The sequence below is a fragment of the Emydura macquarii genome, unplaced genomic scaffold (genome assembly GCF_026122565.2).
Source record: "Emydura macquarii macquarii isolate MOO-44397 ecotype Brisbane River unplaced genomic scaffold, CSIRO-AGI_Emac_v2 contig_1790, whole genome shotgun sequence".
Classification (NCBI taxonomy): domain Eukaryota; kingdom Metazoa; phylum Chordata; order Testudines; family Chelidae; genus Emydura; species Emydura macquarii.
This window is the reverse complement of record NW_027131927.1, coordinates 13,412,478-13,431,404: the sequence shown is the minus strand read 5'-3', so window position 1 is coordinate 13,431,404 and position 18,927 is coordinate 13,412,478. Positions and strand designations below refer to the sequence as shown.

Sequence of the window (18,927 nt, the reverse complement as noted above, 5' to 3'; positions counted from 1 at the left end):
AAAGGTTTCAAAGAAGAACTGCAAGAATGATTTGTGGTGTGGTAAACACATCTTCCAATGTTGTTTGCCATGTTTCTGTAGGCATATTGATCCTAGGATATGAGAGAGACAAGATAGGTAAGGTTATTTTTTGTCTTTTATCATTTTTGTGTGTGAGTTCATCTGAGAGCATAGTGACTGAAAAGACGAAGACGCTCTATCACCCATGAGCGAACACGTTTCACAAAGTGATCGCTCCATCTCTGATATTTCAATACATATCTTTAAAGGAAGCCTGCACAACATCTTCAAAAGACAAGCCTGGGAATTTAAATTCATAACTCTAGTAGACACCAAAAAACACGGACTTAATGGTGTCATTGGTTTTATGGATCATTACAACAATTTGTAACACACTACACTACCTACTACTTTTAATTGCCCACTTCAAACCTTTTATGTATAACAATCTAACCGTCAATTGTCCACTTCATTTTTTGACCACCTACAACAATTGACCATCTATAACATGTTACCCCTTATGCTTAACAATCTATCCCAGGTTGCGGTTAGCTGAGACACTCTGATTTCCTTTCCCAGGCCTGGAGATTTCAGTGTAGCTCTAAAGCTGGTACTTTCCCCCAACAGAAGTTGGTCCAATAAAAGATATTACTTCACCTCAACTGCCTTGTCTCACAGCTTACAGTTAAGGATCTCTGTCCATTTAATTCACCAGAGAGACCGTTAAGAGGCTACTTGATCATGGTCTATGATCACAAGAAGATGATATCTGATACTAGAGGGCTCTTTAATCTAACAGACAAAGGCATAACGTGATCTGATGACTGGCAGTTGAAGTTAGGAAAATTCAATTTGGAAATAAGACAGCTTTTTAAGTGTGAGGGTCATTAACCATTGGAACAATATACATAAGGAAGTGGTAGATTCACTGTCCTGGGGAGTCTGTAAATCAAAGATGGGTGTCTTTCTAAAAGATATACTCATGTTCAGCCACGAGATTCTGGGCTCTATAGCAGTCTCAAGTGCATGGAATTGTATGGCTTGTGTTATGCAGGAGGTCAGACTAGAGAATAGTAGTTGTCCCTTTTTGTGTTAATATCTATGTATGTATGTCATCCTTGTTTATCATTAATCATCATTTATTGTTACTAATATGCTGCAATGCCCATAAGAGTGCTAGGTGCTTTTCAGACATACAATAATTATTTCCCTTTTTGTTATCTTGTTCCCTTCAGGTGAATTTGGGGAAGTTTGTAGTGGGCGTCTGAAACTGCCTGGAAAACGTGAGTTTCCAGTGGCCATAAAAACCCTCAAAGTGGGCTATACTGAGAAGCAAAGACGAGATTTCCTAGGGGAAGCAAGCATCATGGGACAGTTTGACCACCCCAACATCATTCACTTGGAAGGTGTTGTCACAAAAAGTACGTACCAGCTGCTGTTGACTTCTGCTCATTGAACACTGACTGATGAAGCAAATAGCTCAATATTACTTATAATCCATAGGGATCAGGGGAACTTGTTCAACTTTAAAATAAAATTTGCTAAACTTGTAATCTCTCACAAAAACAGCCATGAAGGAAAGTTGTAGTTACTAAAACTTCAGACTTTCAAACTAAAAGATGTAGGATGTTGGATGTTCTCAGTTGAGTTTGTCCGTGAATTATATTTCTCATTGATCATTATTTGTATTACTATGATGCCTACAGGCCCCATTGAGTTAGATGATGTACACACATGGTAAGAGATAGTCCCTACCCTGAAGAGTTTACAAGCTATTTAGCCAAGACAGAAATATAAGGAGGTGATGTGACTTGCCCAAGGTAATTTAGTCAGTTCGTGACTGGCGTTGGGAAGAGAACCCAGGTCTTCGAAATTGTAGTTGTCGTGATTGGATTAGCTGGGTTACCCAGAACACTATGGGACAGAGCCATGTTCCACCCTTCCCTTCCTTTCTGGTCAGTCAGTGGGAGTTATCTTCCCACTCTGTTGTGATGCAGTTAAATAAACCAACAAGTTCTCAGCCTGCAGTGCTATAAGTAGAATTATTTTTGTTGCACTGAATGTCCCCTTTACAAAAAGTACAGTGGACTATCTACTGGGCCACAATGCCTCTGCCTTGTTAATGATCATTAGGCTCTGATTCATAATGGGGGCAGAGTCTTGCACCCACACAGTCACTTATCAAAAGAGGGCCTTTAGTTTTAAATTCAATATTCCAACTAACTCTTAAAATAGAGAACAGATTCTCTTATTTTCCACCTTTTTTCTTTTATATCAGCATTGCTACTTTTTTTGTTTTAACCCCACTGGGAATGAAGATATGTCGTGCTGCTAGGCAAGATGGCCTTCTTTGTCCCACCTACATAGGAGGGGAAGATTCTGTATCAGCGATCTGGGAAGTGGAAGGGCACTGATGACTTCTAGTGCCACTGTTTGGAGAAGCCCTGGACAGGGGAGAGGAGTGCACAGGGCGTGATGTTTGGACCTGAAAATTGTCTGCATGGGGGTGTAAGTGGGGCTAGAAGATGCCAGTAGAAGCTCTGCTAGCAGGGAAGCGGGACAGAAGCACATCTGGACAGGGTAGGACTATGAGTAGCCTTAACTACATATGTCTACATTGTAATCAGAACTGTTGCACTTGAGCTGCGGTAGCATGGGTGGCAGCACAGGCTATCCACTTGAATACATACCCAGGGTTCCCAGTGGGCTTGTACAACCTCTCCTACAACCTGACTTCACTGCTATTGTTGTTTGAACTAGCTTAATCAAAGCTAGCTCGGGTATGTCGACACATGCTGCTGACACGCCTCTGAATGCAGTGTAGATATACCCTAAGGGAAGCTCTCTCTAGAACTGCTAGCAGTGCCAGGAGTAATAGCTGTCCCCTTTGCTGGGAGCTAGATTATGAGTGGGGGGGCCCTGGGGAAAGGTTAATTGTCAAATCATTGATAACATCTCCCCGTATCAATGCCCCTGGAGGCTAAATGTTCAGTGAACAAAATAACCTTTAATAATTTGGTCAGCCCAATTTTGTTCCAGTCTCTGGAATTTAGGGTGGACTGAATGGATGAAAACTCTGGGCTTGCACAACTAGCCCATCAGAGCGCTATAGATGCACACAAAAGGGTGGAGTGGCTTGTTTGTCTTTTGTAAACATCACAAAGATGCTAAGTTTTAACCGACTTTTCACTCCAAAACAGCTTGAATGATTTGCTTCAGACTTGAAAAAAAATACGTGTCATTTCTGGTCTGAAAATAAGCATGAAAAGTTTTGAGTCAAAATGATGTTTTTGACCAAAATTGAGATTATAGCGTTAGAGATGTTGAGTCAGATCCTCTGCTGGTGTAAACCAGCTTTTAGTGGAGTTTTGCAGTTTTACAGGAGCTGTGGATCAGGCCAATTGATCTTCTAATGAGAAGTTGATTGCAGTTTTAACTAGAGTCATGGCTCTGGCCCAGCAATACCCAGGAGTACTGAAAAACCATGGGCACCCAGTTTTAATCATTTGCAGGATATTTTGGCTGTACCCAGAAAAAATTCAGCTTCATTAAGTGCAGCTATTTCTAGCCCTTTTTATTGCAAACAGCCTTAACAATATTAACCAATTTAGTTTTAACTCAGCCTTGCAGAAGAAATTTCTTCAACTGAGAAATATCCACTTTAGTCTACCTGTCTTAGTGAGGGGTTGACTTCAAAGCCTGGTTGGAACCATTTAAATGCAAACATTATTGGTATTGCGCCAAATTCATGTGATACCCCGCAGTCACCAGAGATAGCTATGCAAAAGTCCTCTATGGTTCTTTGAAAGCAATGAGGTATTTTAATTGTGACTTGCGAAACAAAAGCCCCTTAAAAGTTCCAAACTCACTTTGCCTTTGCTTATTCATATGCTCCATCCTTGCAGTATTTTGAGAAGGAAGGTTTGTTTTTAGTCGACTATTTTTTATTGCATTTGTACCAGATTTAATTTCTTAAAAGTTTTAGGAAAAAATGAAATAGTAAAATATATCCCATAGATTTGCGGGTACACACAAGCCTTCATTTGCATCTGCAAATCAGGTAGTTTGCTGTCTAACCCAACCTTTCTAATTTACCCATTCCATTTCTGAATTTTGCATGTACAGAAATTTAGACAGGAAAAAATAGTAGACACCATTTTTTTTACTCGTCTTTATATTAAAGTTCAGAAAGTCTATAACTAGTAGAATAAAACATAAATTTAAAATATATCATTTAACAGCTAGAAGCCAGTAAATAATTCTATCTACCACATCTACATGATTGTGAGGCATAGTAAGGAGGTTTTAGCAGTATGAATCTGGGATGAGAAGCCTTGTGCTTTAGTTACCACGAGTTCAACAGTACAGAACTCAGAGCAAGAGAAAAAACTAAAATGAATAAACATCAAACATTTCAGGGTTAACCTTACATAGCCTTTCGATGAATAAAAGCAACATGATGAAAATATCTAGCTCTTGTATAGTGCTTTTCAACAATACATCACAAAGGAAGTCAATATCATTATTACAAATCGAGAAACTGAGTCAGAGAGAAGTTAAAATGGCATATCCACACCTCACTCCTTTGTCTAGCCCTGCAGGGATATGCGATGTTGGACTTTAAAGCCGTGACTTTGTTTTTGTTTAGAAAATGGTATTTCTGGTCCAGGCCTGTCTTTTGCATCGTGGGATTTGGGTAGGTGTTGAGGGTCTGACCCAAACCCATTGAAATCTGCTTGAGTCTTTCCATTGATTTCAAGTCCTTAAAGCTGGTCAGGGTATCGGCTGTGAGTCTCAGGGCTTGTTCACACTTACCCGGAAATTCGGCAGCAGTCGACGGGAGTTACGCAAACTATGCAGAGTAGTTTGTGTAACTCCCATCGACTGCTTCTGCGCGCTGGTCACATTGCCAAAAAGCATTCCTGCCGGCTCAGCGCTACGCTAGTTGAGGAGGTGGACTTATTAAGTCGACTCCCTCATTGATTGAGCGGGTCTCACTGACCGCTCAATCGATCATGAAAGATCGATCTGGCAGTGGCAATTTTGCCACCGCCAGTGTAAACATAGTCTCAGGGAGAGGGATTAGGGGACAGGTAACACAGTCATAGGCAAGTTATCAATGTGTTCACCACTCTCAAGACTCCACAGATCTATTGCCTCCAGCTATGTGGTACTTATATCAGTTACATCATATATTACAATTCATATGAAAGTAAGAAAATCACCACCAAATAAAATAAGCAGAACATAGCAGAGTTGTTCTGCCTTACCTTAAAAATCTGTTTCTTTAAGAAGAGGGAGGGTCCTGGAAGAAGTAGCTCTGAACAGTCTAATGGAATTCTGCATCAGCTGTTGCTTCCTCCATTTCATGTCCCCTTTCATTTGGTAACTTCAAACTCACTATGGGTGTAAGCTGATTTGTTTACTTCAGTTGAATTTTTTCCCGTGGGCACACAATTTCCTGAGCATTTGTTTAGAAAAATCTAACCCCTTCCCAGATATTTTTTTGAAAGTTTGTTCAGGCCCGAACCCCATCTTTAAGGGCTGGAGGGAAATTAATTTAAATTTAAAATCAAAATTTAAATTAAATGTAATTTAATTAATTTTAAAGTCTTGTTTACCTCTTCTCTTTCAAAATTGTAGCCACTGACTCCTCTCTTGATTCTTAATTTTCTTATTAGGCTAAAATTCCATTTTTAAAGGAAAGCAAATCTTTAAATATAAACAACAAAACCCTGGATTTCTTACATAATTAGCACACAATCATCTTAAAAATATAGTGACTTCTACACAATAAATATGGGGAGATTTTTTAGAAGTGCCTTAGGGATTTAGGAGCCCAAACTCTTGGAAGTCAATGAAGAGTTTGTGGGCCTGAATCCCTTAGGTGCCTAGCTAAAGTAAATGGAGTGATATTTGGAGGATGTTAGCTGGGGACTTGGGGGACCTGCATTCTATTCTGTGTGCTACCAAAGCTTTCTATGTGACCTTGAGTAAGTCACTTAGTTTCTCTGTGCCTCGGTTTCTCATCAGTAAAAATTCTCTGAAGGATGTTCCATTAGTTAAGAGACTTGTGTTCAATTCCCTATTTTGCCACAGGCTTCTCACTTAGTCTCTCAGTGCCTAAGTTCCCCATCTGTACATTGGAGAAAAGCATTTCCCTACCTCACAGAGGTGTGAGGCACTCAGATATCACAGTCATGAGCACCAGATATGTCCTGCAAACAGACATGTCTGCTTGTCACAAAGCTGAGTTACATGCATGCCCCTTTTCACTCATCTACCATTGTATGCTTGACATTTGTATATTGGTGTAAATGACATTCACACCCACTTTAAACCCCCTTTCTACTGCCGGAAAGGAGTCTTTGTGCAAATAAAAATCAGGCCAATCTGTTAGGAAAGCTGGCACTTGCTTTCTGTTTACCTTGTTGAAACTTACTCTAGTATCCTATCAGACAGCATGAAACTAAAGTTACAATTTATTCTCCAGTTAACCTCAACTTGCAGCACACTGACCATGTAAGTGCTAGGAAGTCTTCTGATTGCAACTGAAGTTGGGAGCCTGAAGGAGTATTCCTCAAAGTGGTGTCAAAAATGCGCTGCCATCCTTCCTCTAACACTGCCTTTTAGTGTCCGAGATAAGGGACCCCACTTTACAGCCATTTGCAAGCTGCCATTAAACTGGGAACACCATAAAAGCAGTGCAGGCTGCAGAGATTTTATGACAGATGACCACAGAGCCTGTCTTGTACCTTCAATAACTCCTTTATGATGCACAGAGCCATCTTGGTGTAGTGCATGCACATACATCAGTGACTTTGGGGAGTTTCATTGGCTCTTTTTATTTAAAAGACTGACTTTTTCACATAAAAAACCCAAAGCTTTTCAAAGAATAGCAAAATGGGAATGCACCAAGCCCTGACCAGGCCTTAACTTCTCAGGAAGAAACAAGTCCCAGGCCTGATCCTGAAAGGTGCTGAGTACTTCCTCTAAGATGGTGTGCTCTGCCAGCTCTTCCTTTAATAGGAGGAAAGGGCACTTGGCACTCTTCTGGGCCGAAAAAAAGCTGTTCCACTGCTACAGTAGAAGTAGGAGAGCAGAGTAGAAGCCTGGTTAAGTTGCTTATAGCTGCCTTCAGCAGATACTGTTAATGTCACCAGTGTTACTGATCTTAAGGAGGATAGGATCAGCTCTACACAGGGACTTAGGCACTGTAGAGTTTCCCTCATAACCCTTGGCCCGGGGATTAGGGTATATCAGTAGGATGTAGGAGACCTAGTTCAATTCCCCTCTCTGCCTGATGAGGGGAAGGAATTTGCACAGACATCTCCTCTCTCTCAGGTGAGTGCTTTGACTTTGTGACACAGGGCTCCCTCAATCTCTCATGTTGAAGCCATACCACTTTAATTAAATATTAATTGGGCCAGAGGACAATTGAGGATCACTCTTTAGTCCAGTGGTTAGAAATCCTCACTGAGGTAATCATTTATCATTCTTCTTCGAGGATGGCAGACCTGCCAGGTCAGAGATCCCCCAGCAAACAGTCAGAGGGTTTGTAGAGAACCCTGACCCAGAGCATTCAAATGGGCCATTGAATAGGAAGGCCACATACTTAACAACCAGGGCTCTGTTCCGACTTCCATCACATACTTGCTGTGTGAGGCTGGTCAAGTCACTTCATCGATGCACCTATCAGATCCCCCTGTGGCACACGGAGATTACAATAGACACCCTCCTTCGCAAAGCACCTAACATCGACAGAGGACAAACACCAAATATTGTTACAACGGCAGTAGCAATACCACTGTTGAGAGAGAGGCAGGGTGATTTGTTGGCTAAGGCCCTAGCGTGGTATTAGAAGAGCTGGGTTCTCTTCTCAGCTTTGCCCCTGATCTGCTTGGTGACCAAACCTCTATTTCCTCTCCTGTCCTTATCTATTTAGAGTGTAAGATCTTTGTCTCTTACAACATATTTGTACAGAGCCCTGATCTCATGTAGAGCCCCGAGCTGCCACGGCAATAGGAATAATAATACTGCTGCCAAGTCTGTAACTCATACAAGTGTAACTCCAATGCTCATTAAAAAATTAAAGAAATGCAAACCCACAATGCTCCAGGGTCGTATCTGCACGGCACTCAGTGTTTTGATTGAGGAATACACAATTATGTTTATTTACGTAGATTATTAAACAGTAAATTAGTCAAACAGTTAACATGACAGGAGTGCACAGATTAAAAGCGACTTAAACAGCTAAATAGGAAATGATTTTAAGAGCAGTTACCTTATAATCATGTTATGACATGCAGCAGTTTTAGCTGATCATTTCTACACAAGACATTAGAATGCAGTTTAGAAAATAATTGATGGTTTCTCTTTTGTCTGTGCTTCATGCTAGTTAATGGAAATTGATTTAAATAAAAATAATGTACATGTTCTTTATAAGATTTCATTGAATTTACATGGCCTGGAGCAAACCACACTAATTATTGCTACGTCGTTGTGGCAAGCTAGCGAGAAATTAGATATAAAAACTGAGCAAAAACTATATATAATTACCATTAAAATGACTCGGGCATGAAAATTAATCAGATGGAGTTGGAAAAACATCATTATTCCTATCAACAGTTGGAGGCCACAGTTTTTTTCTGAACTTTTGTTTGGATCACCTTTTCTCTTATTCCCTGAATTTGGCCATATTTTCAGTACACATATTTGGAGAAAATTATTCTTTTTTTTTCCTTACCATATTCAGTAGAGAATATACTTAAATATCCACAGCCAAGTGCTGGCTCTAATTGCAACTTGAGCAGGGTTCATGGGTATAATTGTGTGCACCTCTTTTTAAACATAGAAACTGGTGTAATAAATCAGCTGGTCCACCCTGTGGTCTAACTCATCATGATCCATCTACTTCAGTATTTTGTCTCTAATAGTGGACAGCACCTGGTACTTCAGAGGAAGGTGCAAAAAACAAACAAGGAAACAAAACCCTTACTAGGCAGTTATAGGATGACCTGCCTCCAATAGTTAGAGATTAGTTTAAACCCTAAAGTCTTCATTTCCAAAGCATTTTTTAAAAGTAGTTGCTATTTTAACTGTAGATATTCTTGTTATCCATATATATGTCTAATCCTTCTTTGAATCCTGCTAAATTCTTGTCATCAGCAACATCCTTTGGCAATGAGTTCCACAGGCTAAAGAACCAAAAAATACCTATCTGAAAAAAAAAGGCAGCGGGCATTCCATATGCTGACCACTCATATTTTTCACACTGGTTATTGTCTTCTCCTGGGGGCACTGTTCCACCTGGGCAAACGAGCTGGAGCCTAGCACTGATCTCTCTCTGAATCCAAAGCACTCATGATGAAGCACAAATCAGCAGGCCAAATTTGTCCTGTCGTCATCACTGGAATTATACCCAGGATAAATATTGCCCATTTGTACAAGAGATCACATCATTTAGACCTCATATAGTACATTTTTGCATCTGTGTGTGTGATCAGATTCCTTCACAGAGCCCTGGTTTGGAGCTTGGAGAGGGCTTGAGGGCTTGTGATCAGAAGTTCTGCTTCCTCCCTTTTGTGCCTGTTTTGGCAAGTCTTTGCCAAGGTTCTTCATTACCTCATATGGTTCAAGATCCTCAAGAGTGGCCAATCTCTATCTTTCTCCTCTTCTGTCTATTTAGATCCCCACAAAGGTTTGGGGAGCTTCATCGGCTGCAATGGAACCGGGTTCCTTTGGGCACAACATGTTTCATAGACTTTCAGCTCATGGAAGGAGAAAAGATAAAGCTGTATGGGTGGATAAAGCCTTGAGCTGGACTCATGTGATCTGGTTCAATTTCTGGTCCTTCTCCAGGATCCCTGTGTGACCCTATCACCTAACCTTTCTGTGACTCATTCCCCCTCTGTAATAGGAGGATAACAATATTTCCTTTACCCCACCCATTGCAAGTCTTGGCTATTTAGACTGGAAGCTCTTTGGGGCAGGGACTGTCTCTCACTATTTGCTGTTGACCGATGGGTTCCACATGGCTCTTTGTGCACATTAAGAACCAGAGTGGACAAACTGGGGGTTTTCTTTTAGCTGAATGGCAGCTAATAAATTGGTGATTTTCCTTTTTTCAGGTAAACCAGTAATGATAGTCACGGAGTACATGGAGAATGGCTCTCTTGACACATTTTTAAAGGTAAGACTCAAAATGCTCCGACTGTTCTTCCTGGAGGATGGTGAAGTCTTCTTTAAAGGTCCTTCCTCCTGGGAAATGCTATGGATTGCTGCTAGACCCACAATACCTGGAGTCCTAGCTCTATGTTAGTGTTGCAATTGGGCGTGGTTTAGCTGTCGTTGCGTTCTGTGTTTATACAGTGCCTAGTGTAGTGGGGTTCTGGTCCATAATTAGGTCTCCTAGATGCTACCATGATACAAATAAATAAAATAATAATAACAACAATGAAATACAAAGTATTATTTTTCCCCATGAGTTCTGCATTAAAAAACACTATTTTTATGCCTCCCTTTACGCAACTGCATTTTGGCTCCAAATCTCCAAATGACCCCACAGAGTGAAGATTGACATGTATCTGATGGCACTTTGTCAATAGTGAGGATTAGGCCATGGGGTCAAAACACGAGAGGTTTGCATGTGATCGGTGTTGTTTACAGCCTTGTCTCAGAGGGACAGTCCATCTGTGGTGTTTTTACATACGTGTGTACATGATCAGTGATACATTAGGCAGTCGCTATCAGAAACATCCAACTCCCTAGTCATGAGTTAAAAGAATTCTATTGTCTCAGCTCTAGTGTCTCTAGAGATCATTATTCCAACCTATGATATTTTCAGGAGCTACTGGGTCAGAGCATCACAGTCATTAATTATTAACTCCCCTGTTCGCCTTCATGTGACTTGACCCTGAATCTGTTATTTGTGCATGTGTCTGACTCAGGCGGCTAAGAACACTGCAAGCTGTGACTGAAATTCCCCATTATCTTTGCAGAAAAATGACGGGCAGTTCACTGTCATTCAACTGGTTGGGATGCTGAGAGGCATTGCGTCAGGGATGAAGTACCTTTCCGACATGGGTTATGTACATAGAGACCTCGCTGCCAGAAATATCCTCATCAACAGCAATTTAGTGTGCAAAGTGTCTGACTTTGGGCTGTCCAGAGTCCTAGAAGATGACCCTGAAGCAGCGTACACAACAAGGGTAGGTTCTTGGGATCCTGGACCATTGAACTAAAGACAAATATGGAGACGGCCAAGGGGCATTTTCAAAAGACCTCAATGCCCCTCAGTAGCCATTTCAGTTAGGTGCCTAAGTTGGCACTAGGGTGACCAGATGTCCCGATTTTATAGGGACAGTCCTGATATTTGGGGCACCTATTAACCCCCACACCCTGTCCTGATTTTTCACACTTCCTATCTGGTCACCTTAGTTGGCACTGAGCTCTTTTGAAAACTGGAGCTGTATGTAGGGGCCTAGGCAGGAGCTGTTGGGTGCCGTCTCTTTTGAAAAAGGAGCTGTACATTGTCAAAGAAATAAAAGTGCACACACAAGAGGGCGGGTGTGGGGAGAGTCTGTCTGATGGCTGAATTCTTGGCAGATTTCAATCCATTGTATCGATTGCTTGACTGCTTGGCTTTTCCTCCTACCAACCAGCGCAACGTAACTGAGATGTGGATCCTAAACATGTTCCAGCACTCAAATGGAATTTAAACAACTACCCTTTAGGACAGACAGTTAGTAGTCAGCCTACAAATGCTTATGGGCTGAGATAATATGGAGAGGGGCCTCATGTCGGATTTACTTTAAAATTCTACATCTCTTTCTATCGTCATTCGGGAACAGAAAAACATCTCCCTTGATGCTCTAAGAAATGTTGTTTTTCCTCTCTACCCCTCTTCTTTTGTTTTTTCGTACAAGGGAGGGAAGATCCCGATCAGATGGACAGCCCCAGAAGCCATCGCCTTCCGCAAATTCACCTCGGCCAGTGACGTCTGGAGCTATGGGATAGTGATGTGGGAAGTAGTGTCTTATGGAGAGAGACCCTATTGGGAGATGACCAATCAAGATGTAAGTACTTTCCAAAGCCACTGTATGACAAGACTTTTGCTGTCAAAGAGACAGAACTGGCACAGTGCTTTCAGTCTGAAAGTGACAGCTGCTTTTAAAAAGCCCAGTGAAATGATTTTGCTTTCCCCCTGAAATGTCTTTTGTTGAATGCCCTTTTATACAGCAGCTCAAAACAAGCTTTGCACAAAGGGAAATGACTCTACATGGGGTAAAGACTGGATCCCTTGGCAAGCTGCTGTAGTGCCACTGATGCTGTTATCAACGGAGTCCATCAGTATTATGTTTAAGGCTGAAGGTCTGCCAAAGGATTCATTTCAATAAATGACATAATTTCAGCTACATTTATAAACTCATCCAGTCAAGTATAGCTAAAGCCCTTTGTTTTCAGTTTTTATTTTGTTCAAAATTTACTGGGAATTTATCAGTGTTTATTACAAAAATTAAAAAATCAGTAAAAATTAGTACAAAAATTAACTTCACAGTTCTCTGGGTACACAGTTCTCTGGGTGCATACATTGGTGTTAATATTGGGGGACAGGAGAAGAGAAAAAAAGCAACAAATAGATACAAGTATTTAAAATAAAAGCAATTTAATGCTGAGGCTTATTTAATGAACTGTATATTAATAGTACATAAGCATGCACATGCATATGTATGCATATGTATCTTCCACTACATTGCCTTACTTCAACAGACAGCCTCACATTTACACTTAGACTAATTTATTAGTAACATAAACACATCCACCTAATGTCATGCATTGGATTTTCTTAACATAATCAGGATTTTCATGTACTTGAATAGTCCAAAATTTCGGTGAAAATCAGTAAAAACTCAATCTCTTTTGAAAAACCTGGGAAATTTTCAGTAAAAATCAGTGAAAACTGAAAACAAAGGTCCTTAAGTATAGCTTCATCATAGGTATCCTTCTGTATTAGTAAATGCTTGCTTCCTTGAGTGAAAGGGAGGTGGTGGGGTGTAATGGATAGGGCTATTGACCTAGATTCTATTCCTGGCTTTGCCATTGACCTTGAGCATGACACTTTATCTCTCTTTCCCCTCCGACCTTTTCTCTTGTCTGCTTTGAAGAGCTTGCATTCTAAATATGGATGGTCTCTCATCATATGTAGGTACAGTGCCTAGCACTATGGAGCACTATGGGGCCATACACTCTTGGCTTGTATGTGCTACTTAGATTGTCACCTCTTAGGGGGCAGGCACCATCTTTGTGCTCCGTTTGTACAGCACCTAGCACAAGGGGGTCCTGATCCATGGTTAGGGTTTCTAGGCACTAGAATAATACAAATAAATAATAATAATAATGGAATAACGGCTTAAGCCCCTGAGTTGCTGAGCATCTACCGAGAATGCTCAGTATCCTGCAAGGTTGTGCTTTAAATCGATGTACCATCCAACTGGCACATTTTAGTCACTGCAGAACGTACTACAGCTGTTGCACCATAGTTTTATTCCTGGGGTGAGAAAGATTAATAAAACTAAAGCAAACAAACCATTCCAGTTAAATGCTGCAAATTCAAGTCCTGTCATTTGTCAGCCAGTTTAAAGAAATATCCGAGGATGTCAATCCAAGGGACCAATCCAACTCCCATTAAAGTCAAGGAAATGTGAATGAACAGGAGTTCAAATCAGGCTCAAGGTGGTTACCTTGTTTCACTTTTACTTGCCTGTAAAATAGAGCTTTTTTTCTATTCTAAAATATCTCAGGCCACTCTGCAAACTTGGGGCCAGAGTCAAGGTCCCTGTCTCCATCAGAGTGAAATCCACCCATGTGCAGAGAGCCAGAACAAGGCCTGCCTGTCACTTCAGTCCCACTGCGAGCTATGTATGTATGTTTCTGGCAGCCGGAAGCATTTGTGCTGCAGTGTCACTAAGAACAATAGGCTTCCACAGGCTGGTAGGTTGCTCAAAACAAAAAGGTCCCACCCAGGGACTAGGAAGTCATAAAAAAAATTTGTCCTTTCACCCCATGGCTGCTGGGGTTCTAGCCAGCCCCCCCCAACTCCTGGAGTGCAGAGCTTTCCACTCCTTACCTTCGGGTGGCATAGCTGAGGTGTTGAGGGACCCTGTTCCTCCCTCTGTCCTGGTTTCCAGCTCCTCTGCAGAGGAGTGTCTCTCCACTCCAGGGCTACTTACCACCCTGCCTTTCCCATCAAACCTGTCAGCTGGGAGCCCAGCACCAATCCTTCTCTTGTCCTGGTTGCCTTCACACTCAGCAGCCCACAGACAACAGCAGCAGCTGCTGCTGTCAGCGCAGAGAGGGCTGTATGTAGCCTGCTGTTCCTAAAACACCTTGCTTGTTCCCAGCCAGATGCCTTAACTCAGTCGAGTGCTCCCCTGCAGATATACAAGCACCAGTGATTCAGGCCAGGTTATACCCTTAAGGGGCCTGTATGCCCTGGATTTTGATTGTGCACTGACTCAGTTGTGGCATCTGACTGGGGCAGAGCCTGATCTTCTGGGAGAAGCACAAAGATCTCTGTGCTCTGTGGGAAACGGCAGGTGCCTGAGGCCTCCCCTGCACAGGAGTGAATTCAGTATGCAGTCCAGACAGTGGTTGAGGTCCTCAGGTGATGCATATCAGCATCGTTTTATTGACATCGGTGGCGCTATGCTGATATAACACCCAGGAGTTGATCCAGTATGCCGCGAACAGAGGGGGCGGGGTAGTATTCAGTGAAGATCAAAATAATGTAATAAAATATAATATGGTACAATTAATCAGTTTGAGAGAGAGAATATAAATGCAATTTTCTTTGGGAAAATAAATGATTTTGAAGCATGAAGTGACAGCAGCAATTTTGCTGTGTGCTGCTTTCTTCTTTAGTAAGTTATTAAAAAATAAGTGGTGTACCCTGTCTCAGGTTTTGCACACTCCAGCCAGTACATTAAACTAAGCAGGGGTTCTGCATAAGTAATGGCATGCGATCGAGTCATTAATGACTGTACGGTAATGCATAGACACTACAGGGGCCTTTCATGATATTTGCATGCTTCATTTAACCTCAGGTTCTCAAAAGTGCTCAGAACCCACAAGTGGAGATAGATTTTCAGTAGGGCTCAGCTTCCATTTAGGTATTTAGCTAAAGTGGATGATTTTCAAGACTGTTCAGCAACCATCATTATTCTCAAAGGGACCTGCTGGGTGCTGAGTCCTTTGGAAAACTGGGCCACTTAAGTGCCTAAATGAAAGCTGAGCTTTTGTGAAAATCTGACCCTACATGACTCCCACTGTGCACATGTTTGGGAAGTGGCTGGTCCTGAAATACTAGCCCATTTCTCATAGTTCTGCTTGCGGTCTGCTTTCTTAGGATTTGGACTGTCTCATGAGTCAGATGTTTGGCCATTTTCTGACGCATGATTTTCAGTCAATAGCAAATTCCCATTTCCTTCCACAGAAAGCAGAATTAATAGGATTCAAAGCTGGCTGCACCATATTAGTTTTTATGGAACTGTATTGCTTTGTGTTGTAAGAAATGCTGGGTCCCATCCTTCCTCCAAGCCAGGATTATCACTGTAGGGGAGAGAGATGTCTAGGAAACATAGTTCCCCCTTTGAATTCTGCCCTGATCTCAATCCCATAGATCAGGTGGGAGAAGCTGCGCTCTGTTGATCCATAGATCCTTCAATATATACATTGGTCCCAGGGGTCCATTCCACATGGGTCCATTCCAATTCCTCTTGCCTACTCTTTGCTGCCCAGCTCATACACATCCCCGGACAGTACCGAATGCAGGAGCTAGGCTTCGAAGGCAGTTCTAAATGGGGCATCATAACGTGGAGTTAAAATACAGCTCTTGTGGCTCTATGAACCTTGTGAGAGAGGTTGGGAAGACTCTAGACGAGACCAGCTAGCATGGTATCACCGCCTCTTTCCATCTGCTCCATATCGGCAGAAAGACTTCTGGGGTTGGGATGAAGGGAGCATGTCAAATGGGCAAAACTCCCCTCCCCCTTGGCTGCAACCCTCTACCCAACATACAGAGGGGAGCATGAGGCCCAATGTATCAAAGAAAATGGTACTGTCCACTTGGTTTTAGCAATTGCCTTGCCTGTAAAAGTTCCTTTAGGGACTGCTGCTTCCTTATTTTATCTAGCGCCTCTTGCGCCATGAGCGATCTTGTGATCACCTGCTGCATGGAGCATTCAGTCATATCTGTCCTTCCTGCTCAGCAGTATCACCCAAGTGAAAAGGGTACCCCACAGTATCTTACCATCACAAATTGCAAAATAGGCAGAGTAAGCATTCGACCAGGCAGACAGTTGTGCTATTTTGCTGACTCTGAGCAACCATGCCTCTCAATCCCTCCATCCCAGATGCTACCTTATTCAAAGGGAGCTTACCATGAAGACACTACATATACCTACCAGGGGATTATCCTGATCTAATACAGAAACTTTCTGCCATGCCCAAGGTAGAGAATGCAGCAATTTGGTCCCAAGTTTGTCTTTTCTGCCATTGCTGTAAGCAGCTGTAACTGGTTTTAATACAAATGCACTTGAATGACACAGATGTGAGGCAAATGTTGAGCTATGAACTAGGGATTCAAGCTGGAGTCCATGAGATAACACTCCACTGCCAAAGGAATGCCCCTTCTTGATAGTGAGCATTTCAAACACAGACATTTTCTAGAACCCTTTATTTAAAAAAAAAAAAAAAGGAGAAAATTAATTTAGCTACATCCTGTTGGACAGTGAATGAGTTTCACAAATACATCTTAGAAAAGACGTGTGTGAGTCTAGCTCTTCAAAACATGCAGATTAGAGAATTAATAAGAGTTTTAGCTCTTGAATTAGCATTGGTTCCTGTCCAGGCTTTGCTTGGATTACCTCTGCGCCTATAATGCATATACTTGGCAACTGCATGGATTATAATAAGCAAACAAATTTAACTCAGGAATTTTTCCCACTGTGGTATGTTACTGTTCCAGAGTGTTTTCCACCTCCCTTCTTCCATATACTCTGCTCCCACCCTGTTGGCCAACGTGTCAGAGGTTGCTGCTTTTGGTGGGCGATGTTATGTGAGAAATCATGGTGCTCTGATTGCATGGATTTCAACTCATGAAAGAATTCCTATCATTTTTACTCCGTGTGTGGCTTATAATTACAGCCAATTAAAACACATTGTTACCAAATATAGTCAGTGGTTAGCAAAATTGTTCTCTTAACTGTAATTCAAATTGTTTTGTCCATGCTAATAGCAATATAGGGAGATTCAGTATAGGCAGTCCTTGTTATTCAGAAGGCTACAAATCAATTGTTTAAATCAAAATTGGATGTCTTTCAAAAAACCGGGCTCTAAGGTCAGCTGCAAGATGGGGACTTGATGCAGAAATTATTGGGTGGAACTCTGTGGTCTGTGTTATGCAGATCGTCTGAGTAGATGATTGTAGTGGTTGCTTCTGGCTTTGAAATTTGTGAAACCATAGGGCTAGATATATTACCTGTGTTTACTAGCACAAGCCATCCCTATTCACTCCCCACCAAGCAGCCATGAGCCAACTGGCATGGCACTATAAGTGGGCAGCAACGATGCCAGGGTGGGTTAGGGCCCTCAAGTCTTCTCCCAGCCCAAATGTTTGGGCCATCAAATCCTCTAAGGGTGCATGTATTAGTGAACAAAATGGCGTGGTGCAGTATTTTCTCTCCCCCCGCCACTTCCACCCATCCGCTGTGGTTGCTTCCAGGGCCTTGCTAGCTGTTGCTTCTTTCTCATAGTCCCATTATTGCTGGGTGCCCCAAAAGCATCTTCACGTGAAAAAAGATGCCACGGCATCATGGCATCTCACCGTGTTTTGACACTCTTTACATTGTATTGTCAGAATAGATGCCACCCTTTAAACTGAGTTCACTTTATTGATGTTAGTGTCAGGAATATAAAACACACCTAACCTCACTGCAGGTGTAGTTGGGATGTTCTCTTTCTGGTGCCAGCTTGTCTGCTACTCATCTTGCTACTATGTTCTTTCTGGTGTCTCTGGAGGAGGAGTGGTGTGTTATAAATACACATGCAGGTACAGTACATGGGCACTACTGATCCTTTACCCGTGCCACATGGCATTATTTTATTCAATGGTTGCAAATTTGGGTTCAAGGAGTGACTAGGAACACAACGCAAAAAACAGTGAATCCAGATAACAGAAGTAAATTAGGCCTTCTTACTTCAGAGCTAGGGCTGGCTGGAATACAAGAATTTCATTTCCCAAAAAATTGTGAGGTTTCAATGTTTGTTTTCATTCTGTTGCAAAGCGAAACCAAGATGTTTAAAAATTTTTCATGGAAAAACAAAAGAAAGACCCCAGAAGCCCAGTGGTTAGAGCACTTGGAATGTGGGACAACCATGTTCAAGACCCTGGTCTGTATCAGGCAAAGCAGGGATTTGTAGCTGGATCTCTGACATCCAAGCAGAGTTCCCTAACCACCAGGTTGTTGGCTATTCTGAAAGTCTGTCTCCGTCTCTCTCTGGTTTTGATCAGAAATTCCATCTTGGACATGAGAAACCTTGCTGACAAAACTTTTGTTGAAATTGATATATTTCTGCAAAAAGTTTTGGTTTCAACAGCATTTTCCCATGAAAAATCATGTAGTCAGAAAGTTCTCAACCAGCTCTACACAGGACTCCCTGATGAAGGGTGATTTGGGATGACTTGTACCAGCAAACTCAGGTAGTATATCTGGCCTGCATTTTGTAACCTTCTTAATAAAAATGATTGCCTGTAATGGGGTTCCTGTATTGCCTTTACCATGAATGAAAGCAATCTGGATTAAGATTACAATAACAGTTTTGCTAACTATTGACTGTATTTGAAAACAACGATGTTAAATGACTGTA

The 18,927-nt window shown here is 41.8% G+C and overlaps 1 protein-coding gene across 7 annotated transcripts in view; it reads left to right on the top strand.

Moving 5' to 3' along the window:
• EPHA5 (EPH receptor A5) overlaps positions 1 to 18,927 on the top strand; it is a 292,850-nt gene that overhangs the window by 250,888 nt on the left and 23,035 nt on the right. For all 7 annotated transcript variants that reach the window (XM_067556908.1, XM_067556907.1, XM_067556905.1 and 4 more), the window contains 4 exons: positions 1,236 to 1,421; positions 10,131 to 10,192; positions 11,001 to 11,210; positions 11,928 to 12,077. In XM_067556908.1, the coding sequence (XP_067413009.1) occupies positions 1,236 to 1,421; positions 10,131 to 10,192; positions 11,001 to 11,210; positions 11,928 to 12,077 (608 nt within the window). The remainder of the gene's footprint in view (positions 1 to 1,235; positions 1,422 to 10,130; positions 10,193 to 11,000; positions 11,211 to 11,927; positions 12,078 to 18,927) is intronic.